The sequence below is a fragment of the Strix aluco genome, chromosome 28 (genome assembly GCF_031877795.1).
Source record: "Strix aluco isolate bStrAlu1 chromosome 28, bStrAlu1.hap1, whole genome shotgun sequence".
NCBI lineage: Eukaryota > Metazoa > Chordata > Aves > Strigiformes > Strigidae > Strix > Strix aluco.
In genome coordinates, this window is record NC_133958.1 from 4790087 (window position 1) to 4816197 (window position 26111).

At 62.0% G+C, this 26111-nt stretch overlaps 2 protein-coding genes across 6 annotated transcripts in view; both read left to right on the forward strand.

Annotated features, from left to right (window-relative positions):
• The window catches only part of PEBP4 (phosphatidylethanolamine binding protein 4), an 80837-nt gene extending 72191 nt beyond the window's left edge, over window positions 1-8646 (forward strand). For all 5 annotated transcript variants that reach the window (XM_074808311.1, XM_074808310.1, XM_074808308.1 and 2 more), the window contains 3 exons: window positions 515-560; window positions 1580-1696; window positions 8213-8646. In XM_074808311.1, the coding sequence (XP_074664412.1) occupies window positions 515-560; window positions 1580-1696; window positions 8213-8304 (255 nt within the window). In that variant the 3' untranslated portion in view covers window positions 8305-8646. The remainder of the gene's footprint in view (window positions 1-514; window positions 561-1579; window positions 1697-8212) is intronic.
• Window positions 8647-21475: 12829 nt separating this feature from the next.
• On the forward strand, window positions 21476-24016 carry EGR3 (early growth response 3). The gene is given in 7 exon segments (XM_074807876.1): window positions 21476-21744; window positions 22841-22890; window positions 22893-23075; window positions 23077-23112; window positions 23114-23483; window positions 23486-23706; window positions 23708-24016. Coding segments are annotated over 7 exon segments (1206 nt in total). The 5' UTR covers window positions 21476-21590; the 3' UTR covers window positions 23900-24016.
• The last annotated feature ends 2095 nt before the right edge of the window (window positions 24017-26111 follow it).

The window sequence follows — 26111 nt, forward strand, 5'->3', positions numbered from 1 at the left end:
GCCAAGCGTGCCGGGCGGTGGGACTTGCTCGCCAGGCAGGGGTTTCGGTTGAGAGCAAAACTGCTGTGATGGAGCGAAGCTTTGCCACAGGAACGCTGGTGCAAATCGCCGCTGCCGGCCCCTTCCCACCCGGCATGGTCCACCCCTCCCAAATACCAGTGGGCCCGGCGGCACCTTGACTTTTACCGGGGTTATTGTGGCTTTTCTGGTGTGCCCCAGCCTGGATCACCGCTCCGGATCACTGCTGGTCCCCATGTGCAGGTGACAGCATGGTGATGGCAGCACCTGTGTGCCAGGGCACCGTGCATCGAGCCTCTAAATCCCAAATAGCCAAGGAAAACCCCTCCGCTCCAACTCCCTAATGACCTTTGCAAGGAAAACACTCGAAATGTTGGAAAAAAATCCCTGGGGAGAAGCGGGTGCAGCCAGCGTGAGCAGGAGGGGTCCATCCCCTCCACATCTTTCTCCTGGGGGGTCTCGGTAGCACCTCACCTCCCTCTTCTTGTCCTTTCAGGGTGCAGATCTGAGGACTGGGGACATCAAAGGGCACGTGCTGACGGGTGAGTGCAGACCCCGACAGGGGGGGACATGGGGTGTCCTGCAGCCGGGGCTGGGAGCTGCGGCGAGGCGGTGGCAGAGCTGGCTGTGCCCAGTGGGGACGAGCACGCCAGGACACGAGGGAGGGACACGAGGGGTTCCCGCAGGGCACAGATGGGCGCTGCCTGAAATAGGAGCCACTTTTTCGCTTATTTTTCTAGAGGCAAAAGTGGTTAAAAAACTCCCCAGCGGTTGGAAGAGCTCCAAACCAGTGCAAAAAGGCAGCAGAGGGGGGGGGAAGGGGCCAGGGGGTGTGTGTGTGAGTATAATCAAAAAGCAAAACACAAGATAAAAGTGGGTGAATCCCAACAACTTCTGTGATGTTGCAAGAACAAAGACTTTCAGTTCAAAACAGGCCAGATGTGGCTCACGGAGTTTACACCCCGAGGAGGTGGGGGAGAGGGGCCGGGGGCTCGCCCGAGTCCTGGAGGAGCTTCAGCCTCTTGTCCCTTGGCATCACATCCCCTCGTCCCTGACGGAGGGGGTCTCTCCCCAGGGATGTCCCCCTCTGCCCCGAGCCAGCTGCAGGCCCCACATCTGGGCAGCTGTGTGCTGGTCGCTCCCGCTTTGGTGGGGATGGGAAGGGTGATGGAGGAGAGGTCGGGGTGCTCGGCACGGGGGCGGGGAGCACCCCGGGGCTCTGGAGTTGAAAGAGGAGGAGGATGAGGAGGAGGAGAGGGCTGTGGCTGGCTCAGCAGGAGGTGGGCAGGTTATTTCAGGAGAGGGAAAACAGGAGCTGGGCCCTGGGCAGATGGGGGGGATCTGGGCGGTGAGAAGGGAGCGGGTGGGTTTGCAGGGGGGGGCAGAGCAGCTGCTCTTGCCCTTGAAACACCTGAGCTGCTGCCCCACACCTGGCGAGGGGCCTGGGTGCTGGGCCTGGGTGCTGCTCCCAGCCTGGAGGAGGGCGATGGGCGCTGGGTTGTGGGGAGAAGCGGGTGCTGCCTGTACGAGGATGCTCAGCCGTTCTCTTTCGCATCCCCAGATTACACCCGGCCCACGCCCCCACCCCGCAGCGGGTACCACCGCTACCAGCTCCGCCTGTATGAGCAGCCGGCTCACCAGGCCATCGCCCTGAGCCCCGAGGAGCAGGTCTCGCTGGGTAAGGAGCAGCCGTGCCCTCGCTCCCGGCCCCACGCTGTGCCCCCAGGAGCTTTCCCGGGGGTACGGATAACACCACATTTTCGGGAATGCCCGAAGCGCCGGGCTGGGGATGCTCGCGTGGTGCGAAGGGACTTCAAATCCTTGCACAGGACGTGGTTTGGGGCGTTAAGTCCTTGCAAGGCAGCAGAAACCCTCAGCAAAATGGCTAGTAACGGCCTGGCTAGCGGGATCGGAAGCAGGGAGAGGGCCAGTCGGGGCCCAGTCCTGGCTGGCACGTCCCCCCTGAGCTGTGTGCGAGTTGCATCACCACCACCTCGGAGCGTGCAGATAAGGATCAGCCGTGGAGAAGGTTTAGCAAGGGATTGCTCAAACCTGGCTGACACAACGCCCGTCAACTCCCAGCTCCCCTCCGCCCGGTTCCGTGCAGGGACAGGGCCGCCGCCTCCCAAAACGCGGTGAGGATGGAGACAAGCACCCCAAAACGCGGCGGGACCGTCCCCCGCTGCTTCATCCCGGATGGGTGCACCCTGAGCTCTGGGGTGCCCTGACCATGGGCGAGGATCCATCCTGGTGGGTTCCTTCCCTGGTCGGCGCTGGGGCGCGGGGCGCTGCAGCTCACACGGCCCGAGCAAGGGAAATTTCAAAACTTTCCCAGCCTGGACCGCATGAGCGCAGCTCGAGAGGCAGGTCAGGTCGGTGCGTCTCGTCTGCGCCGGCCTGACTCACCCCAGCACCCTGTTAACCAACCCTGCACGGCCCCGGGGGAAGGCGGGCAGCAGCGGGGTGACTCTGGGGACCCCCCGTGTCGGGAGAGACCCCAAAACCCTGTGATGTTTGTCCCGTGGCCAGAGCGGGCTGCTGCTGCTGCGCGTCTCTCCGCGGGTTATTTCTGCCCTTCAGTTTGCTTTCTAGCTCATTAGCTCTGCTCCTTAATGACATGTATTGAAGTCACCCCCTCTGCCAGCAGGGTGGGGCCCTTCCCCGGCCCCTTGGCCCCGGTGTGGCTGGAGGAGGGGGGTCCACGCACCCACATCCCCATCGCAGCACCCCAGGGCTGGGAAAGGGAGGCTGCGACACCCCCAAAGAGCTTTTTCCCCATAAATCCTTTTATTAGCAGGATGTGCCGCTCCAGCCCCCAAATTTCACACCCAAAGGGGTTCAGCCACCAGACCCGTGTGTCCTGCGGAAGATCCACCCCCTCCCCGTACCCCCATCCCCCGGGGTGCAGGGTGGCCCCCCCCTGCGCCGTCTCCATCCCATCCTCAAGTTTCTCAGCCCTTCCCAGGCTCCCTGGGAAAGACCCGTTAAAACAGCAGCGGATATTTGGATATTTTCTCTGCAACATCCGACGCCTGAGCATCGCTGGTTGTCAGACAGCTGCGGCTCTCTCTGGCCGAGGCTGTTATTTAAGTAGATGGTTGAAGGTTATTTTTAACCATTTCACTGCTGCATCACAGGCTCGGCCTGTCCGGCCAGTGCTGCTGGATTGAACCACCACCCGCCAGCAGCCCATCTCTAATTCCCAGGGCAGCCAGCGAGCAGGGAAGGAGCCCTAAAAGCAGCCAAAGGATGAGATTTTGGTGTCTGAAGGGTTTTAAATAAATCCATCCCCAGGGATCACAGTGGGGCCAACACTGATCAAACCACCGGCGCATCCAGCCCTGCGTGGCTGAGCGCTGGGGTCTGTCCCTGCGGTGCGGAGGCAGAACACGAGGGAGAGGAGCAAATGCCTTTGGCAGCACGTGGAAACAAGGAGGGCCTGACCTTGATCCCAGTGACCACAAGTGAGAAACTCAGCCAGCTCCTCCACGGCTCCTGCAAAATGCAGGTTTGCCCGGCGATGCTGCAGGAGCAGCTTCCAGCCCTGCTCGGGCTTTGCCATCTTGCTTGGCCTTAAACCAGCCCTTTCTTGTTGCTTTTATTTTGTCTTAAATCTGGTAGCAGCGATATCTCCATCTCACCAGAGATGGTGGCACCCATCATCACCAGGTGCTAAGCCTGGAGAGGGAGAGATGTCCTGACTGGAGAGGGAGGGATGTCCTGACTGGAGAGGGAGAGATGTCCTGACTGGAGAGGGAGAGATGTCCCGACTGGAGAGGGAGAGATGTCCCAACTGGAGAGGGAGAGATGTCCTGACTGGAGAGGGAGGGATGTCCTGACTGGAGAAGGGGAGGTCCCTGCACCATGCAGCACCAGCACGGTGCCCTGCCACGCATCCACACCTCTGGCAGCGTGTCGAGTCCGCTCGGGGAGAAGAAGGAGCCCCACAAGAGCATTTCTCTCACCACTCAGCTTGGGGAGAAGTTCCCTCCGTCACCCTCTGCCCAAGCACAGGCTTGGGCTGCGCTTTGGAGGCCGCACCAGGACAAGTCCTGGGCCAAGCTGGGCCGAACTGGGGAAGGTGTCTTGTGCCAGGCGGGATGGCAGGAGCTCAGTGGTGCAGCCTCCAGAAGAGGGCACTAAACCAGGGCCTGCCCGTGCCGCTGCGTCCCTGCGCTTCTGAAAGAGCCATTCCTGGAGCAAATCCCTGGGAAATTAAAAAGCGAGGGGCAATGGCGAGCGCGGAAAATAAATCTGTGCTTCTCCTCCCCCGCCCCCCGCCTGGCTTTGCAGTGCTGGTGGCTCAAAGGGAGCCAGGATGGCTCCGCGGTGGCCGGTGGCTCCGGTGCCCACCCAGCCGTGGGGATGTCCCATGTTGGGTGTCATGCCCAAGGGCGTGCAGGCCGGCAGTGGCAGAGCTGGAGGAAGGCTGCAGTGTCCCCTCGCCACCACCCCTCACAATGAGCCTGGCACTGGTGGCAATGGTGAAATCGGGTGTTTATGGCAGAGGCGTTTCTCCAGGGTGGCTCTTGAGCAAAAAGACTTGTTTCATCAGGAAAAAAACCCACCCTGATCCTTCTCTGTGAGTGTTTCTGATCAATCCCTGCAGCAGGCAGCTCTCTCACTGGGTGACCTCAGGCAAATAACTCTCCTGCAGCCTCAGTTTCTCCACCGGAGTCTGATTCACTCCACTTTTTTGGCTGTGCTGCAGCCATGCAAGAAAATTGTCACTGGGCACCAGCCCTGTCCCCACTTGGGGACCCTCGGGGTGTCCCTGAGGCTGCACGGGCACCGTCAGGCGCTGTGAGGCCCTTCCTCCCCTCTCACCCCACTTCCCTCCAAAGCCAGGAGAGTTACAAGCCAGTGTTTGTATTTTGGTGAGATGCAAGATAATAGTTTGTGGTCTGCAAAATGTCAAAGCCACCCGGCGCATCCCGAGGCGTTGGCTCTCGATGCGGCGGGGGGGCTCCGCTGTGAGCTGTGGGAAACCCCCTCGGCCGGGGGAATTCGGGTGTCCGGCGCACCCCGGCTGCGGCAGTGCTGGGGATCTTGTCCGCCCATCTGCAGCCCGCGGGAGGATGGAGACCGTTTGTTATCCACCTCCTTCTTTTCCTTTGTGGGGGAACTTTAATTAGCACAAGATCTTGAGGCTTAATTGCACCTGCCGGGGCGGTGCCGTATCTCTCTCTGCTTCCACCCTGCCGTGCCACGGTGCCAGATGCCCACCCGCACCGGTGAGCGTGGGGAGATGCTCCCCAGCATCCCCAAACCTCCCCTTGCCCCAGAAAGACATTTTATAACTAAAAATGGATTTTTGCCTCCTGGAAATGGGGAGCAGCGAGTGTTTTAGGGACCAGGGAGCAGGGATGAGCCCTGCCAGCTGCCCTCCCTGTGGCTCCATCCCTCTCCAGCTCCGGCTTCGCATCGGGGCCGCAGCTTTGACTCATGAGCCGACCTTGTGAGCCTCCGATCCACCCAGCTGGAAAATCGGGTTGGACTGGGCCCCGGCGGGGAGGGAAAGGCTGCGGCTGGGATGGGAGGCAGCGAAGGGCTGCGGGGAGCACACGGTCCCGGCTGAAGTCCCCGGGTGTCACTTAATGGTGACCAAAGCAGCTGGCGGCCTCCCGCCTACCTCCGCTGGGACATCATTAATCTTGGCAGAAAAGCATCAGGGCTCCTATCAGGGAGAACGGCCCCGCTGATGAGGCTGATAAATTATAGCTGGCAACATGCCCCCAGCGCTGCGGGGCCGGGGGGAGGCGGGGGCCGGTCGTTTTGGGGGGGGGGGGGGGCAGGGTGCGATGGCAGGGCTGCGAAACCCCCGTCGCCTGTGAGGCCGGAGGGTCCCTGAGCTCCCCAAGCCCAGCAGCTGCCTCGTGCCTCAGTTTCCCCATCTGGTGCTCAGGGATCAGGCGGCCGCCACACGTGTGTGGGTGTCCGTGGGTGCTCCTCTTCCTCCGGCAGGTGCTCAGATGAAGGCCAAGCGCGATGATATAATCCCCTGGGAAATGAGATTGAAAACGGATCAAGCCATGGGTGAAACATCGTGTTGTTTTGGTGGGGAGAGGGGACCCCACCGGCCCCCCCCTACCCCTCCGTGGTCCCGGTGACTCTCAGTCCCCAGCCCTGGGAGCTGGCCGGTGCGGTGACACGATTTGGGACAGTTTGCAGAGGGATGTCACCCTGTGCCGGGGGGTGCAGGGGGTCATGGCCATTTGGGGATGCACCTAAAGGGTCAGACTTGGCGTGGGGGCTGTGGACCCCCAAACCCAGTAACCACCCAATGCATCACCCCGGCTGCGCCCGGGGCTTTCCCTGCGGCCGGTCCTGGCTCCCCCGGAGCAACGGGCACAACCGGTGCGATGGCAGGTAGGAAAGAAAGTAGGTCAGGAAAAACCCCGGCCCCATGCGTGGCGGCGAGAGCCTGGGCCAGCGACTCTTCCTCCTCCTGGCTCCTTTCATCCGCGCCTCTCCAGAGGCTTCACCAACATCAATGGCAGCTCCCGGAACCCCTGGGAGTTGGGGGGCTGCCGCATCTCGCTCTCACCCCGCTCCCATGGGGCACCGGCCGCTTTCCCCAGGAGCTTTCCGAGCGCTTTGAAACCCAGCGGATGAAAGGCGCCCGCCGAAGGGCTGTGGGTGCAGCGGGAGCATCCTCCCCCTGAGACCCCTTCCCCTGGCACCACCAGGACCCCCGGAGTTGGGAGTGGGGGGATGGATTGAGACCCCAACGCGAGCGGCTGCCCCTCCGTGCCAGGGTGTTATTTGGGGAGGGACGTGTTTGCAGGAGTGTGCGGGGGCTCCAAACCTGAAGCCCCCTCAGGCTCCTGCGTGGAGGCATCTCCCCCCTCGGGCTGGGGTGTCCCGGCTGGCAGTGACCCCGGTGTGGTGTGGTGGGTCTGTCCTTGCCCTCAGCTTAGTTTGGGTCCTCAGAGCGGGTGGCAGTGAGGACGTGGGGACATTTGGGACCCCCCCCCGGCCACATGCAGCCTGATGCATTTCAACATCTGCTCCCAGCCAGGGTGCTGGGGTGCAGGGTCCAGCCTGAGCATCCTGACACCCCCTTCCCAGGCACTGCACCACCACCCCGGCCACATCCTCCTGCAGCGCCGGGAGGTCGGAGGGTGCACTGGGAATATCTGCAGAGCCCGTCGGGGGGTTTTTAGCTGTGGGGTGACTCACGGCGGGGCCTGACTCACTGCCCAAGGTGGGGGGCGGGTAGGGGGAGCTGGGTTCTGCCTGCACCCCAAGCCACCACCGCCCCACGCGGGTGATGCAGCAGCTCGGGTTTTGCTCAGCATTTTTGCAAGAGCAAAGGGGATGGTTTTGCTCCAGTTGGGGCTGAGATGTGAAGGCAGATAAGGGCTGCCAGTCTGCAGCGTGACATTAAAGAGCAGCGCCAGGAAGGGGAGAGGAGGGGAGGACAGGTTTCAGATAAACAACGGGCCCCTTTCCCCACCTCCTCCGACGCCACAGCCGTGTCCCATCCAGCGTCCCAGTGGGCAGGGACAGAGGTGGCAGCCCAGGGAAAGCCCCTCTGGCCGGGGAGGAGGATGCTCCACAGGCCACAAGCCAGACCTGTGCTCCTCACTAAACCCTGGCAGGGTGCAGGGGGATTTCTGGCCCAAGGGAATCCCTCCTGCCCACCCCAGCGAGGGTTTCCCTGCCACCTCCAGAAAAACTGAGGCTGGCTCCAGCTACCCTGCACCTCCAGCACCCTCGGGTGAGGGCTGGCAGCGGAAGAGGGGGGTCAGGAATGAAGATCTCCCGCGACTCCAACAACTTGCAGAGCAGCAGCAGCTCAGTGCATGCGAGCGAGGGGGCCAGGGCATCTCCTGCCATCTCCCCCACACGCTGCTGGGGCATTTCCAGGCACCCCAAAGTGGGCTCATAGGAAGCAGTGGGAAGGGAGGGCATGAGAGAAGCCAACGCCATTCCCCCACTGCTGGGGATGCTCAGGGCTGGGCTCCCCGTTGGCTCCCAGCCCTCCGGCCCCACGGGGCAGAGCCCGGTGCCTCCCCGCCTGCCGCTGTGTGCAGGATGTGGTCTGCAGCGGCTCGGGCAGCGCAGCAGCCGGCGCATGGCATGCAGCATGCAGCGTGCAGCCCCGGCCTGGAGCCGGCCCTGGAGCATCCCCCCGACCAGCTCCGGCCACCTCGCAGCCCCCTCTCACCCCCTCTCCCTCTCTCCCCAGGTGCTTGGGCGATGGAGAGCTTCGAGAAGCAGTTTCAGCTGGGCTCCCCGGTGGCCTCGACCCAATTTCTCACTAAATACTACGAGGATTAGTGCTGGCCATCGTGCCCTTCCCCTGCACAGCTGCACCCCCACACCTCCGAGCCACCTCTGCCCGGACTGAGAGAAAACCCCGGGACCCACCGAGGATGCTTCCACCCTTCTACTAGTCCAGATGCACGCAGAAACCTCAACACTTCCAAAACCTGGGGGGGTTTCTCTTTCCCTCCAAGGGTAACATCCTGAGCAGTGTCCTGGCTTGCCCTGAGTGTCCCAATGGCCCTCTTCTCCCCTCACCACCCATTTCTGGCCAACCCCCAGCATGTCCCGCCTGCACCTCAGGGGTCTTGAGCTTTTTTGCCTGCAGCTTTCAGAATAAACCATGGATGGAGCACACAGGGCTGCACGGGCTCCTTGCCGGGGGCGATACCGGACCAGCACTGGGCGAATCTGGTTGCTTTGGGGTCCACACCAGCACCATGGGATGGAGTAGACCCTTTGCAGTTCTGGGGGGGAGTTTGCCAGTAAAACCCTGGTGCAGGCGATGCCGGGGCATGGCCCCATGTCACGCGGGGGGTCCGGTGCAGGAGCAGAACCGTGGTGCCCAGCCGGGGGGGTCCCTTGGCAGCACGACGCAGGGTGGCAGCGTGGGAACCGGGCCCTGCCCTTCCTCTGCCCTCCCTCGCTCCTCTTGGAAAGCAAAACCGAAATGAAAGCCATAAATCAGAAGAGCTCTGCCTACTGGCCACTTAGCTGGACCTCCCCTTTAATTAGCTCTTTAATTAGGCTTTCAACTAAGACTCCGTTTTCTCTGAGGGTTGGATTCACCTGCCTGCAAGTCCTCCTTGCAGCGTGTCCTTGGTGGCTCTGCTGTCCCAAAGCTGGTTTTGTCCTGTCGATGGCCCCGATGGCCACATCCGGGAGCTCTTTGAACAAACCCCAGGGAGCAAGACCCCGGGGAGCATTTTGCAGGCAGAGGAAACTGAGGCACGAGGGAGTGACTTGCCCACGGCCGTGCAGGGAGGTGTAGCATCGTTCAGAGGGGATGGCGATGCTCCTGTTGCTGCATCTCCCCCCTGGCTCTGTCCCAGAACAACCTGTCCCCAATGCAAGAGAGAAAACAGGTCTGTGCCATCCCCTTCTCACTCCCTGAGCCCTCCCTGGCTCCCCAGCAGTGACAGAGGCTTTCACTCCAAGTCGGGAGGGGGGGTTAAACATGGCTGGGACTTTCCCCCCAGCAGGAAACGGCTGTTTACCTCGCAGGGGCTGAATCGCTCTGCCGGGGGTTGGGGTGAGGGGCTGTGAAGGAGGATGAGGGAGCCTGGGGGTCCCTCAGGCACACGCCGCTGGGTGAAGCTGCAGGACATGGCGGGAAGGAGAGCAACAAAAAAAGGAAGCTGGGTAACATACCACAACGCAGGGAAAAAAATACAAAACACACTGCCCGGCTTGCCATCGGCACTAAGATTAGCAGCAGAGGAAATGACACTTAGAGATGTCATGGAAGTCTGCTAAAGTTGGATTTCTCCTTCTCTTTTTCTATACTTACCCTCCGTTGAGGGTGTAATTGGCCCGTTAGGTTAATGTGGAGGGACCGGTGTAAATGAAAGGTCACGCTTTGTTGACATCCTGCAGTCAAACTATAGTCATCCTTTCCTCCCTGCCTTTAATTCCTTGTGGCTGGTGTGTTTATTTTTGGTGGAACGGGAGAGAAAAAGCAATCGGATGTTTATCCTTCTAGGAAATTATCGCCATCGTTCTTGGGTTTCATTTGAGCTGGAGATGAGAGGAGGCAGACGCGCTCCGCGTCTGAGCCAGGCTTGCTCTCGCTGGGCACCGTGAGCCCAGACTGATCCTCTGCCCCTTGTGTCGCTGATGGGGATGAGGATGAGGACGGAGATGGGGATGGGGATGAGGATGAGGATGAGGATGGGAACAGGGATGGGATGCGATGGGACGGGATGGGATGGGATGGGATGGGATGGGATGGGATGGGATGGGATGGGATGGGATGGGAAGGAGAACAGGGATGGGGATGGGGATGAGGATGAGGATGAGGATGAGAGTGAGGATGAGGATGAAGATGAGGATGGGGATGGGGATGGGGATGGAGATGGGGACAGGGATGGGATGGGATGGGATGGGATGGGATGCAATGGGATGCAATGGGATGCAATGGGATGCGATGGGATGCGATGGGATGGGATGCGATGGGAAGGAGAACAGGGATGGGGATGAGGATGAGGATGAGGATGAGGATGAGGATGAGGATGAGAGTGAGGATGAGGATGAAGATGAGGATGAAGATGAGGATGGGGATGGGGACAGGGATGGGATGGGATGGGATGGGATGGGATGGGATGGGATGGGGAACAGGGATGAGGATGAGGATGAGGTTGAGGATGAAGATAAGGATGGAGATGGGGACAGGGATGGGATGGGGATGGGATGGGATGGGATGAGATAGTGCTTAGAGATATGGTGTAGTTGGGAACTGTCAGTGCTAGGTTAACAGTTGGACTAGATGATCTTCAAGGTCCTTTCCAACATAGATGATTCTGTGATTCTGTGATTCTGGGATGAAATGGGATGGGATGGGATGGGATGGGATGGGATGGGATGGGATGGGATGGGGATGGAGAACAGGGATGGGGATGGAGATGACGATGGAGATGTCAATAGAGATGGGGATGGGAACAGGGATGGGGATGGGGATGGGGATGGGGATGGAGATGGAGATGAGGATGGGGATGGGGATGGGAAGAGTGCTGGAGATGGGGATGGGGATGGTCCTGAGCAGGACTCTGCCCGGGTGGCTGCAGCGGGCTCTGTGCTGGGATGATCCCGTGCCAGGATGCAGGATGAGGCCCCGCTGGCCTTGCACCAGGCACCCAGGCACACGCAGGGCTGCAGACGCACGACGCGGCAGGAGCACCGGCCAGCCTGGAGCCACAAACTCTCACTTGGATGCACGCAAGGCCTTCACGCCGTGGAAAATATTAATTGTGGTTTTTTGGTTCGCTTTTTGATAATTTAGAAAGAACGAAGCAAAAAAAAAAAAAAAAAGGAGGAAGCCACGTACAGTCACTTTGTGCTGGTCCCACCCCCTTTATCTCTCCTTCCATTCGCTCACCATTGGTGCGAGAGAGAAAAGAGAAGCTGAGTCTCTCACTGACTAAATGTAGAAAGTTTTGCTTCTAAATCAGTTTGTGATGGAAAGGAAATACGTCACGTCCCTGGGGAAGTGGCTGGTTTTCAGCAGCCACAACCCCAGCCCCGAGTGCTGCAATGGAACAGCCCAGCACTGAAATAGCTCCACGCTCTGTTATTGTCACCGATATAATTTTTTTTCTCTGTCTACATGTGTCATTTTTAGCATTCAGAGGAAGTTTTATTTGTATTTGTTAGCTCGACTTTCCACTGTCGTGGCTTTTTTACTTTTTCATTTGAAGGTCCAGGAAGGGGTTCAGGAGAAAATAGAGCGGGGCGAGCTCAGGTGTGATGGGCTCGATGGGGTGGAACGTGGTACCCACGGCACTGCCGGCCTCTCCACCTGCAGCCCCGGTGTGCATGCACCGGCCTCGCAGAGCCCATGGGAATTGAAACACCCCAGGCCCATGGGAGCACAAACCCCCCGCCTGGGGATTTGAGGGGCTGCGGCAGCGAGCCGAGCCCCAGGCACAGCTGCGGGATGGAGATGACTCCCCTTCGCTCTCCCCGGGATGGGGTGGCGAGGTGGGATTGGACACTTCCAGCCCCTTCCCAGAGCAAAGCCAACCCCTCGGTGGGATGGCGGAGGAAGAGGAAGACTCGGGGTTTAAAAAAAATAATAGTGAGCTGGGGAAAATTGAATGCTCCTGGTGAGCAACAGCAGCTCCCAGCAGTGCATCGGGGGGTGCTTTTTTCCAAAACTGGGCTGAAGGCCAGAAGAATCCTGAGCTAAATACGGTCCCTAAGTTAGCAGGGTAATAATTACCTATTTTTAATGATTATTGAAATAATTACTCTAATGGGAAAAAGTCTCAGCCCCTGGCTCAAGGGGAGGCAGCCCTGCATCCCAGAACAGGAGGCATCTCCCCTCTGGTGGGACCACCCCGGGAAAATAAAGATTTAGGGGCAGAGGATGTTAATGATCAGGGACTGGGCGCCACCTTGCACCCCCCCGGCCTCGGTGGCATGTGGGGACAACACGGGGACGACCCAGCGTGGCAGGAGCGAAGCAGTGCCAGGCAGCATCTCCCCCTGGCACAGGTACTTGCACAAGAAGGGATTAGCAGGATCAGCTGATGATGATCTAAGCGCATAACTATATCAACCTGTGAATTAATTAATGATATCTCACACTTCATAATGGCTCTATCGGCAGATCTTATGCACTCCTCAAGCATTCAGTGAATTAAGCCTTGCTGCACCCCCCGGGGAAATAGGTCAAGATTGTTAATCCCCATGTGCCGGTGGGAACGCCGTGGTACAACGCTGGGATAAACAACGCTGCCCGTTTTGGGTGCCGACACGGGAGATTTTTCCAGGCCAGCTGAGCATCGGCATCCCCACGGCACCACGAAGGGCCCGGGCTCTGCGGATCAGCCGCGGGGTGGATGATGGGCGCCACTGGTGGGATGCTCCGATGCCCGGCGCTGAGCTCCCAGCCCTCAGCCTGTGGACACATGAAGCTGCCGGTCTGGGGGTCCCCCACGTGCCACGGTGCACCCCGGGGGTTGGGGTTGGCGGTGGGTGCGAGCACCGGGAGCTCGGCTTCGCCGTGAGGTGCCGGATGCGGCGGATGCCTCCCTGCCGCTGCGCCAGCCGGGCGGGCCCTGGGAGAGGCAGCCTGGGCTGCGGCAGGAATTTAGGGCTCCTGAAGTAATAGGGGAAGGCGGGAGAGGCAAGGACAGAGCCACGTCCCCACCTCTGCGTGCCGCGCCAGCACCGGAGGAGGCCAGCGGGCAGCAAGGGACATGCAGCCCAGCCCTGGCATGATGGTTTCATTAATTAGCAATAATAATTCTTATTGGGCCTCCAAAATGCTGCGTGGCATCAGAGGAGCTTTGAGGGGCTGTCTGGAGGAGCCCAGTCCCCCTCGCTGCCCTGTCAGAGCTTGCTGGATTTGGGGGTGCCGGCCCCCCATCCCGCTCGCTGGGGCTGGCAGCCGCTCAGCCGCGCCCTGGGGTGCAAACGCCGGCTGTTATTGAGGGCAAGCGGCTGCGTGAGACGCTGCCCCGGGTGCCCAGACATCCCATCAAGGGATGCTCAACAGAGAGAAACTCTTGGGGTTTTGTTTCCTCCTTCAGCTCGCTCTCCGAGTGGGTTTGGGCTGGGTTTCTCTGCGCAGTGGGAAGCTCGCAGCCTCACCCGCTCCGCCGGGAGCACCAGCACCTTCAGATGTGGTTTGCCTCAAACCCCTCCTCGGTAGAAATAAAGGGTTGATGATAGGGTGGTCCTGGACCACCAAGCTTTGCTCCTGCCCAGAAGCCGCCATCATCCTCGGCCCGCGCCTGGGTGCCCGGTGCTGCCCTGTTTACGCCCGGCTGCCTGCGGGGTGAGGCAGATGCCTCTGGGGTTTGCATCCAGAGGTGTGGTGGAAGGTGCTGGATGGCTGCGCGGCTCCGCCAGCCTCCCCTGCCTGCACCAGGGGCAGAGGACGGTCTCACCCCGCAGCCCCCGGCCGGCTTGTCCTCACTTGTCGGAGCAACTGGCTTCCCATTCCCTCCTCGAAGCCCTGCAGGTCCTCAGCTAACCTCGCGTTTCCTCATTGCTAGGAAATGGCTAATTCCCCCCGGGCTGGTTTCAATGGTTGTGCAGATCCCTCGCCTTTGGCCTCTCACCAGTTTCTCCTTCGGTGGTTAAAGCAAAGCCCTGCAGCCCTCGGCAGCAGCGCTTTCCCAGGCTGCGCAGCCTTTGGCTTGCGCTAGCCAAGAGGGCAACCATCCCCTCGCACGGCATCCCGAGGTGGCTCCCCGGAGCGTGCCGGGCCCAGGATTCACCCCCTGCTCCGGCTCTCCAGCCTCTGTGCCACATCCCCACAGGGCTGAGCCCCTTCCCCAGCACCACCATCGGATGCGGCGGCTTCGGCGAGTCTCTGCCAGGCTTCGGTGCCACGAGCTCCTCTCTCCCACGAGGGAAGCGCTCGCGTCTCCGGAGTCATGTGTCATGGCACAGTTCTCAGAGCCGAAACGCAAGCGTCCATTTCCTCTTTTGCTTCTTGGTTTCGGATTTAAAAAAGCCTTCATGGTATCGCTCTGCAAACCCCTCGCTGGGGCCGCAGCACTGCCGGGTCACTCCGGGGTTCCTGGCTGTGGCCACACCACCATGGTTTGTGCTTGTACCGTAACATCAGCCTTGGCTTTACAGCCCTGTCTCTGCCAGCTTGTACCTGATGTCTGCTCGTGCTCCTCTGGTTGGAAACCCCGTTGTTCCCAGCGGTGCGGCTCCCTCGGGACCACCTTTCACTCTGGACCTACTCTTGAGTTTTCCTGCTAATCACACTGTCTCCTTATCTCCGGGTCACACCGCGCCAGCTGCCACCGCTATTGTTCCCCTGCTGCGGGCTGGATAATAACAGGAAAGACCTCCGGCCTTGCAAAGCGAAGCCTATCTTGGACTTAGATGACCCAGAGGTTCCCGGCTCCCCGGTGCATATGGCGACGTGCCCCTCACCGCCGCAAACCGGGGTCACCCCCCGACCCCAAGCCCTAAGAGCAGTGGAAAATGGTGGGATGCTTTTCGGGGTGACCCAGTGCCAGGGTGATGCGGGGAAGGGGGCGGCAGCGGTGTGGGGACCAGGGGCGGGGGGGTGCAGGCAGAGCCTCCCCCCCGCAGCACCCTCGGCACCCGATGCTGCTGCGGGTGCTTCCCTGGCCTCCAGCCAGCTCCCAGTGCTGCCACCTTCAGGGACAGACCCCGGCCACCCAGCACCCGTTCTCCTGCGCAGGGTGCCCAGGGCTGCCCCGGGTTCAGCAGGGTGGGTTTGCAGCTCCTGTCCAAAGGGCTTCCCCCCGCCCCCCCCCCCCCCCCCCCCCATCACCACCCCAAACTTTTCATCCTGCTCCTGTGCAGGGTGAGGCAGGGCTGCTCTCTCTTGCCGCAGGGGAAACTGAGTCAGGAAAGGGCCTCCCACAGCCACCCACGGTGCTCCCCCAGTACCCCACTGGCTGTTCCCCACCCCCCCAGCCACCCCAGGGTTTGGCACATGGGGACCTGCCCTTTGGGACCGACCCAGCAAAGCCAGCAGCAACACCCCAGGGCAGCAAGTTCCACCCGCAGGTGCCTTCACCCCCCCAAAAGAGGAGGGAGGAGGGAGATGCCCGTCTCCTTTGCCATGCATAGTTCAGTGCGAGTGTTTCTGAATATTTCCGGAGGAGGAGGGTGTGTAGTTTTCACAGGCAAATCAGGAAAACCTAGGTGAGGCAGGAGACAGCGTTGTGGAAGGACGCAGGCCGTGCCGGGAGGGTGTTGGTCCGGGATCAGGAAGGCTGCCCAGCAGTTTCTCCTGGCTGGAGCTCTCCCAGCCAAAGTTTGGCCTGAAATGAGGATTTCCCACGCCCAACAGCGGCGGAGAAAGTCTCTTCTCCTCCTCCAGAAATTACAGATTACCCTGAATCCCATCCCTGCCAGTGCTGAGCATCTCTCACATCCAGGCCACGGGTTTACCCAGAGAATAAATTGCCGCTGATGCAGCACCTGCCACATCTGGTGTTTGCCAGCTGACACCCCCAAAACGCCGCATCCCACCCGTGCAGCCTCACCGCTTGCAAACAAAACACTCGCAGGCCTGAGAAACTAACGGCGGCTTCATCAGATACCTCCACGACACCCACCTCGTGGTTTGGGTGGCTGAAAGACTTGGGGTTTATCTGTTCCCCTTCTCCAAACTGCTCGAGAAGAGCTCGTGCTGTCGACCATCCAAGCAGCCACCTACGCATATGGGCCCGGTACAGTCATGCCCGGGGGTAGGAGGGAGGTGACCTTTCAGGTCCCCACCAGCCACACTCTGTTTACTACTCTGTGACCTTACCAGTCCCAGATCTACATCTACAGCAGCTCGGAGGGGCTGGGGAGGAAAGGCTCCATGTTCTGGTAGTGTAAGTGCCTCGAGCTTCATGTCTGAGCATCCTCGTTAATCCAGGACCAGAGGCACCACCGCGGCGGGTCCCAAAAGCCTGAACCTCCCCGGCCGTGCGCCGTGCAGAGTCTCCCCGAGCTCCTGAGACACGAACCCACCCAGCAGGATGGTGATGAGCACCCTGTCGCCTCCCTCAGCCTCCGAGGCTCAGCTCTGCCTAAGCCCAGCTCTGGGCTCAAGACCACCAGCACGGTTTAGGCACGACCTGAATGGGAATGGTCATCCCATGTGCCTCGCCACGAGGCATGAAAACCAGGCTCATGTCCTCGCTATCAGCGCGGTGATGTTGTCATTAATTAGGTGAAAAAAACCTGAATAGTTCCCCTTTTAAAAGCCCCGGTGGTCCCCGGAGAACCAGCGTGTGGCCGTGCACAGCCTGGTGCACCTGCGGGGCGCACGGCACATGAATCACCCGGTCACAAGACCGAGAGGAGCGAGGCAAAATCACCCATCAGCTGACGGCACCCAGAGGGACACGGTCCCCCGGGGTGCCAGCGGGGTTTCAGCAACCCCTGGGCACCACACAGCCCCAAAAAGGGGGGGGCGGCAGGAGCGGGGGGCTGTTTGCTTCCTTGCGACGGGGACTTTCTTGGTGTGGGGATTATGGGGACCGAACCCGGCTGGGACACTGAAATAATGTCACGGCTTGTCCCAGCCTCTGCCCAGGCCGTGGGGAGAGCCGCGGTGCGGGGGGACGGGGGCAGAGGAGGTCGGGCTCGCCTGGGCCTCACGGCGTTATTCCTCCCGTTATCTCCGGGGTTAACGAGGCAGCTGGCTCCTGGCGTTATTAACGTGATGAGTTTTTGCCTTGCAGGGTCACTGGGGGGGGGGACACACTCCGCATCGCCGCTGAGGAAGGGACCGCAGCATTTCACGCGCGCGGATCCGCGCTGCGAAATCACCGGTGCCCGCGACGAGTATTTACGTTCCTGAAACACCCCGACCGGGATGGGGCTCGCTGATGGGGCCTGAGAGAGGTGTGAGGGGTGATCAAAATAAGTGAAAGCTCTTGCTGCAGACTCCATCCAGGCTGAGCCGTAATTTAAAAACATTCAGAGCATTTCAGGTGAGATATTTTTTTTTTTGGGCTCCCTTTGGGGAAACTACTCTGCTTGGGACGCTCTGACCCATTAAGCTGAGCTGTAACTAAGCCAGTCCAACCCCCACGCGGCCGTTTTCATGCCAGTCTAAGGCTGCCTCCGTGTATTTTGCTTAAGGCCGTTCCTCATCCATTGGCATCAAACCACAATTAGAAACCGAGACGGTGTTGGTGCGGGATTAGGCCGCTCTCCCAGGCTGGGTTTAGCGGATTAGGCCACTCTCCCAGGCTGGGTTTAGCGGCGCGCCTCCCTCCTAGCCCAGCTCCTTGTGTAAACCGGGCCCTTATGACTCAGGAGCTTTGAACCGGGCTTAAACCCCGCCGCGAGGGGTTGGGGCGTTATCGCTGCACCCGCAGCCCCAACTGCCGGGGTTGGGCGGGGGGACGGCGGGGTGCAGGTGCCCCTCGGGATGCGGGGGGGGGGGGGGGCAGATAGATACCCACCCCGTGTCGGTGTGGGGCTGGGCCACCTGGCACCCGTGGGGATGCCGGATTGCTCCGGCGTGGGGCGAGGAGCCGGGCCAGTGCCTGCTTGCCAGATCCCGCACGGCGTTAGCCAACGCCGGGGAGGCCGAGGAAACCCTCCAGAAAAAAAGTCTGGAGGAACTGGAGGGGGGGGGGGGGGGGAGGTGCCGGACACGGGAGGGGCGGCTTGTTTTTTTTTTTTTTAGGCGGGGGGTGCTGTGATCGCCGTGGGGCCACCGGGGCCCGTGGGAGCGCGGGGGGACCCGCAGCATCCCCGGCACCGGGCTCCGACCGTGGGAATGCGCCGATGGGGGAAGCTGGGGGGGTGGGGGGGGGGGGCGACTCGGGGTTCAACGGGGACCCCCCCCCTCCGCGGGTCGGGGCGGTGCTGCCCCGCGGGGGTGCGGGCGGTGGGTGTCCCGTCCCCCCACCACCACCACCTCCCCTCCCCACTCCGCGCCCGCCCCGCGCCTCCCCAGCGCCGGGGGCACCGGAACCGGTCGCCAAAGAAGGGAGCGGAGGCGGGACCGGATCCAGGCCTTGTATGGTGCTGCTTCCCCTCGGCCGCCCGCCCGCCGCCGCCCCGCTCCCCCCCCGGCCCCCCCCGCGCCGCCGCTGCCGCCGCCACGCTCCCCCCCCCCTCCCCGGGCCGCGCCGGGCCACGGGCGGGGGGTGCGCTGGGGGCGGGGGCTGCGTCTGAGGGGGTGCAAGGGCGGGGGGGGGAATGGGGGGGGTGTAAATAGAGGGGGAGTGCAAAAGGAGTGCCAGCGAGGGGGGGGGGGTAACGGGTGGAGGGGGGCTGCAACGGATGGGGGGCTGCAAGGGGTGGGGGGGGCTGCGGAGGGGTAGGGGGGGGTCTGCGTTGGGTGGGGGGGGGGCTCTGCGCAGGGTGGGGGGCTTTAAATGAAAGCGGGGTCCTGCGATGGGTGGGCGCCGCTGCAATGGCTGGGGGGGGGGGCTGCAGTGGACGGGGGTTGCTGTGGATTGGGGGGGGGGGGGGTCCTGAAGTGGATGGGGGGGGGTCTGAAGTGGATGGGGGGCGTCCTGAAGTGGAAGCCGGTGGGGGGGGGGGTCCTGAAGTGCACATGGGTCCTCATCGCCCCCCCCCCTCACTCACAAACAGGCCACCCTGGGGCCTCGCTGCACCCCACTCCTTGTACCCGTGCACCGCAGCATCCCCCCCCCCCCAAAATAAAAAACAACACCCCCCCCCCCCCCAACCTGAGAGGTGCTGGCACCGCAGGACACAAGTCCCCAGGGCCTCGCAGCCTCGCCCCCCCCCCCCCCCCGGCCCCCCCCCGGGCCCCTCCAGCTGCGCCCGGATTTCAGTGGCATTGCAAAGCCGGCCCTGCAGGAATTGGGTAAGTGGAGCTATTGCAACACAGCGTTTTTCCATACATTTGCTGTAGAACTCGGAGGGTTTTAAAGATAGCATCAGCTGGCACACTTAGCACGAAACCACCTAATTACTGACGCCTTGGAAGTGCCAAACTTTTAAAAAAAAAAAAAAAAAAAAAAAAAAAAGGGGGGGGGGGGGGGGGAGGTGAGGTTCAAATCACAGGCGACCAACAAGTGTTACCTGTTTGAAAGTATTCAAAGCACCGTGCCCGCGGGGAGCGGGGGTTTGGGGGGGGGGGGGGGGGGGGGCGGGGGGTGCAAAGCCACCTCCTCTGGCACCAGCTCTGCTCGGGGTTTTTTTTTTTGGGGGGGCAGCCCCAGAGTCCTCCTCGCAGACCCCTCGCTTCTCACCAAACTCCAGGGTCACACACACACACCCCCCCCCCCCCGCCCGCTTCTCCCGGGGTGCGGGATGGGGTTTGCGACCGGTTCTCCCCCCCCCCCCCCCCCCGCGCCCTCCTCCTGCTCTCCAGGGGATAAAATCTCCAGGTAAGAGCCTGTCCCTGAGCAGCCCCGGGGGAGGGCGCCGGGACCGGCACGGCAGGGACCGGCTGCCCCCGCTCCTTCCCCAGGGGGAGCGATCCGCCGGCACCGCGGGGCGGGGGGGGGGAGTGCGGAGGGGGAGACCCCCGCCCGGTGCCCGGTGCAGGATGCCGGTGCCCGGTACAAGGTGCCCTGTTCCCAGTGAAATGTGCCCGGTGCAGGATGCCCGGTGTCCGGTACCCGGTACTCGACGCCCGATACCCGTTGCGAGATGCCCGGTATCCGGTGCCCGGTGCGGGATGCCCATTGCCCGGTGCGGGATGCCCGGTGGCCAATGCCCGGTGGCCGGTATCTGGGTACCCTGTGCGGGATACCCGGGATCCGGTACCCGGTGCGGGATGCCCGATACCCAGTGCAGGTGCCCTGTATTCTGGTACCCGGTGCGGGATGCCCGATGCCCCGTGCCCGGTGCGGGATCCCTGGTGCGGGATGCCCGGTGCCCGGTACAGGATGCCCGGTACCCAGTATCCTGTGCGGGATGCCCAGTGCCCTGTGCCCGGTGGGGGATGCCCTGTGCCCGGTGCTCGGTGGGGGACGCCCAGTGCCTGGTGCGGGATACCCTGTGCCTGGTACCCGGTGCGGGATGCCCGGTGCCCTGTGCCCGGTGCGGGATGCCCGGTGCCTGGTGCCCGGTACACAGTGCCTGGTGGAGGATGGCCGGTGCCCTGTGCCTGGTGCGGGATGCCCGGTGCCCTGTGCCCGGTGTGGGATGCCCGGTGCCCTGTGCCCGGTACACAGTGCCTGGTGGAGGATGCTCGGTGCCCGGTACCCGGTGCGGGATACCCGGTGCCCTGTGCTGGGTACCCGGTGGAGGATGCCCGTTGCCCGGTACCCAGATGCCCGTTGCGGGATACCCGGTACCCGGTGCGGGATACCCGTTGCCCGGTGCGGGATACCCGTTGCTCGGTACCCGGATACCCGTTACCCGGTGCGGGATACCCGGTACCCGGTGCGGGATACCCGTTGCCCGGTACTCGGTGCGGGATACCCGGTACCCGTTGCCCGGTACCCGGTGCGGGATACCCGTTGCCCGGTACCCGGATACCCGTTGCCCGGTGCGGGATGCCCTGTACCCGGTGCCCGGTGCCGCTCTCCGGTCGCCCGGCCCCGCGCTCGCCGGCCCCGCTTCCTGCTCGCCGGTTCCATTGTGCGGAGCTTCCATTGTGACGTGCCGGGCTCGGCGCGGCTTTGTCTGTCCATATATGGGCAGCTACGTCACGGAGCGCTCCCGCCGCCCGGATAAATGGGCTGCGGAGTCCCCGGCGGAGCAGTCGGGCGGCAGCGAGGAACCTGCGAGCGGCGCCGAGCGCGGGAGGGACCCGGGGGGGGGACGGGGCCCAGGGGGGGGGGACCGCGGAGCGCGGACGGGGGGGGACGGGAGCGAGCGAGAGGAGGGGTTAAATCCTCCCACCCAGCTTCTACAACCACATCTGCCAGCCAGCTCGCCCCCCCCCCCCCCCCCCCCCCCTTCGAGGAAACACCACCAGCGACCCACGGAGGACCGCACCCCCACACACACACACACATACACCCGCGCCCCCTCCTCCGCGGCCACCCCCGGCTCCCCCCCCCCTCCTCCTCCTCGCCCCCCCCCCGCCCCCGCCCCAACTTTTTCTCTTGCATGATTTCCCTCGCACGGATTTGCCACTCGGATGTTGTTTCCTCGGGAGCTGAGCTCGGAGCCACGTTGAACCAGCCTTTTCCTCCAGTGCTATGACAGGCAAACTACTGGAGAAGCTGCCGGGGACCATGAACACTTTGATGAACCAATTGCCTGACAATCTGTACCCAGAGGAGATCCCCAACTCTTTGTATATTTTCTCCAGCAGCAGCGACTCGGTGGCTCACTACAACCAGATGGCTGCAGGTAAAGGGGGGGGAAGGAAAATGGGGAGAAGGGAGGAAGGGGGGGGGGGGAGCCGGTGGGGCGAGGAGGAGGACGCTGTGGGTAGGGTGTCATGGAGCCTCGGAGGGAAGGGAAGAGCTGGGGCTGGGGAGCGTCCCCCCCGTCGTCCCCCCCCCCCCCCCCCCGCACCCACCCACCCCTTTCCTCGCCGTGGCTCCGCGCGATCGCTGCAGGGCTCCGCCGGGCGCTGCTCGCCGAGCCGCCGCCGCAGGTACGGGGAGGGCGGCCGGGCTCCGTGGAGTAGGGAGCGGGGGGGTGACACGAGTGGGGGTGGTGGAGGAGAACGGCCGGGCCCCCCCCGTGGCTCCAAGGGGCCACTCGCCCGCGCCGGGATCCGCGTGGGTGCGGAGGCGCCGCGGACGCGTGTGGCCGTGGCGGCCGCCCCCCCCCCCCCCCCCCCCCCCCCCCGCACACACACACCCCGCAGTGGCAGCGTGGGCTCCCGGGACGCGGCGCCGACTTTCCGGAGCGTGGGGTTGGGGGACACACACACACACACCCCCCCGAGGGGGGGGACGGGGCCACGGCCGCCGGGGGGGGGGGCACAGGTGAGCGCCGAGGGCGGGGGAAGGGGGCTCCCCGCGTGTCCCCGCTCCCACCCGGAGCCTCGCCGGGCTAAAACACCCCCCCCCCCCACCCCCCCCCCCCCCATCGTGTTTCTCCTCGCCGGGGCTCGGCGCAGGGAAGGCGGCGAGTCGGTAACGGCGTCGGTGGCCGCAGCCGGCTCCGCGGAGTGCCCAGCGCTGCCGGGGGCTGGACGGGGAGGAAGCCTACCTGTAGCCGCAGGTACCTCCTTCCCCCGGCCCCACCCGCGGGGTGGCGAGGGGGGGCCCGTCCGTGTGTGTGTCGTTCCCCCCCCACCGTGTCCCCCCGTACCGGCATCACCGGGACCCTCGGCAGCCAAGCGCCGCAGTACGCGAGAGTGGAGCGGGGAAAGGGGAGGGGGGGGGAAGCGGCGAGGGTAGGAGGCAGCGAGGTGGGGGGGCCCGGCGCATCCCCGGTGGCCCCCCCCGGCCCCTCCCGGCTCACCCTGCCCCGCTTCTCTCGCACTTTGCAGATAATGTTATGGACATTGGCTTAGCGAACGAAAAGGCCGGTCAGGACTGTCCTCTTATTCGGGGACTTTTCAACCCGCCCCGGGCAACAAGACTGTCACCTACCTGGGGAAATTCGCTTTCGACTCGCCCTCCAACTGGTGCCAGGACAACATCATCAGCCTGATGAGCGCGGGCATCCTGGGGGTGCCGCCGTCCTCGGGCGCGCTCACCAGCACGCAGAGCTCGGCGGGGCAGCATGGGCCCGCCGCAGGGCGAGGTGGACCAGATGTACCACCGCGCTGCCGCCCTACTCCTCCTGCAGTGACCTCTACCCGGAGCCCGTCTCCTTCCACGACCCCCAGAGCAACCCCGGCCTCACCTACTCCCCCCAGGATTACCAGGCGGCCAAACCCGCCTTGGACAGCAACCTCTTCCCCATGATCCCAGACTATAACCTCTACCACCACCCCAACGACATGGGCACCATCACGGAGCACAAACCCTTCCAGAGCTTGGACCCCATCCGCGTCAACCCGCCCCCCATCACCCCGCTGGAGACCATCAAGGCCTTCAAGGACAAGCAGATCCACCCGGGTTTCGGGGGGCTGCCGCAGCCGCCCCTCACCCTCAAGCCCATCCGACCCCGCAAGTACCCCAACCGGCCAGCAAGACGCCGCTCCACGAGCGGCCCCACGCTTGCCCCGCCGAGGGTTGCGACCGCCGCTTCTCCCGCTCCGACGAGCTCACCCGCCACCTCCGCATCCACACGGGCCACAAGCCCTTCCAGTGCCGCATCTGCATGCGGAGCTTCAGCCGCAGCGACCACCTCACCACCCACATCCGCACCCACACCGGCGAGAAGCCCTTCGCCTGCGAGTTTTGCGGCCCGCAAGTTCGCCCGCTCCGACGAGCGCAAGCGGCACGCCAAGATCCACCTCAAGCAGAAGGAGAAGAAGGCCGAGAAAGGCTCGGCCGGGCAGCCCCCCGCCGCGCCCCCCCACCGCCGCCGCTGCCGCCGCTGCCGCCGCCTACCTCGCCCCCCGTCGCCCTCGCCCCCCGCCGTCACCACGTGCGCTTGAGGGACCGTGGGGGGCGGCGCGGTGACACCACCCATCTCCTCCCTTTGCCCTCCGCAACGCTCCGCGGGGGGGTCCCCGCGGTGGCCTCACACACCCCCCCCCCCCCGACCCCCACACCCCCCCAACCGGGGTTCAGGATACTGGGGGCTGCGCTGCACGGGGTCCACTCTGCCCGCACCCAGATTGACCGGGGTCCAAGCTGCCTGCACCCGCTCCTGCCTGCACTTGGATCGACGGGACCTGCACTGCCCGGATCCCGGCTGCCTGCACCCGCTGCCCGGATCCCTGCTGCCTGCACCCGGATTACCCGCATTGCCCAGACCCGGATTGCCCAGACCCGGATTACCCGGATCCAGCTCTCCGGATCCCGGCTGCCTGTACCCCGCTGCCTGTACCCCACATCTCCCGGGTCCTGCCTGCCCAGCCCCGGGCTGTCCCGGGTGCAGATCCCCGGGATCCCCGACTGAGCCGGATCCCAGGTATCCGGATCCGACCCACCCGGTTTCCCAAGGGTTGGGCTGCTCAGGATCGGGCCCTCCTGGATCCGACCCGCCCGGTTCCCCGGGGGCTGGGCTGCTCAGGATCGGGCCCGCCCGGGTGGGGATGGATGGATGGACCCGATCCGGCTCCTCTCCGCCTCGCTGGGCCTGGATCCGGCCCCCCCCGCCTCTGTCTCCCCTCCCTTGGATCCCCCCCCGCCCCCCCCCCCAGTCCCCCCCCCCCCAAGCACCGGTTCCCCGCGGCGGAGGTAAGCGGGCTCGGGCCCCCCCAAGCCGGGCTGGCGGGGCGGGGGGCGGCTCTGCGGGTCCCCCACAACTTCGGGGGGCGGCGGGAGCGATGTCCCGGCAGCAGCTTTTGGGTTTGTTGGTTTTTGTTTTTTGTTGTTTTTTTTTTTCTTTTTTTTTTTTTTTCCTCAGCAGAAGGGAAATTCTTTACAGAAATGCAGAAAAAAAATCAGTATTTTGCTGAATACTTTTTATAATGTGAGATATTCTTATTTTATTTTATTTGGTCACTTTAAAACAACCAACCAACTACGGAGGAGAAAAATCAATTAGTCCTCTATTTTTTTTTTTTTTTCTTTCTCCTTCTGGTATGTGCATGTCATTGCATGACTGCTCTGATTTTTTTCTTCTTTTGTTTTAATAAAACTGTGCTCAGACATTTAAGCTAAACTAAGCAAAAATAATAATGAATTTAAAAAAAAATCTTTGTTGCCAAAAGGTCGTGCTATCCAGGTTTGATGTCTGCATGTGAAAAAAAAACATTAAAAACGTACAAAAAATAAGAGAAGAGAAAGAATGCAGTCTAATTTATGTGAACCGAAAGGAACAAAAAAAACCACAATCAGGTTTAACCACACAAACCTAAGGGAATGATATTTTTTGAAAGACTTTTGTATAAAGTTGAGTACTTAGAGAAAAAAAAAATCATACCAGATGTAATATATTTTGTGGATGTTTTTATTTCTTGGATTTATAGTACCTTATACTAAGGTTAAAAAAAAAATTATGCTTGATATTGTGAAAAGGTGATAATTTTCACACACATTTCATTTGCTCATTTGTCATGTTGTAATGCAAATATGATAGTTAATGCATACAGCATTTTTAAGGGAAAAAATCAGAAATATTGAACTGATGTATTGTTGTACCATTTGCACTGTGAGCAAATGCTAATGCAGTAAATATATTGTGTTTGCTGACAATCAAAATCTGTAGTAAATATCTTTATTTTACCTTGCTTAAAAAAGATCTATATTGGTTTGGAAAAAAAAAAAAAAAAAAGAAGTCTCTAATATGTAAGGGGGATGTTAAAATGGTTTGAAATGTGTAGGACGGTGGGCGCTGTGCCTCTTTATGGGCGACTTTGAAACCTGTTTGTACATCTTTTTCTAGTGCTGTATTTTCTTAAATAATTTTTTTTTTTTTTGGTATGATTTTTTTTTTTAAAAAATAACCCAACCTTTTCTCAGCCCCCCCTCTCCTTCAGTTCTGTTCGCAGGACGGCGTGGCGAGACCAGCTGGCCAGGACGCTGGGTGACCCCGAAGGCGACCGGCTCCGTCCTCGCGTCCCCCCCTTTTCCCGGCTGCGTGGGGATGGGGTGTGCCCCGAAGTCCCCCCTAAAACCGCCACGTCCTTGGTTTGCCCTTGACCTTGCGTCCTATTTTTCCCCGCTCGTGCCGCCGTTGCCGCCGCCTTGACCCCGTCA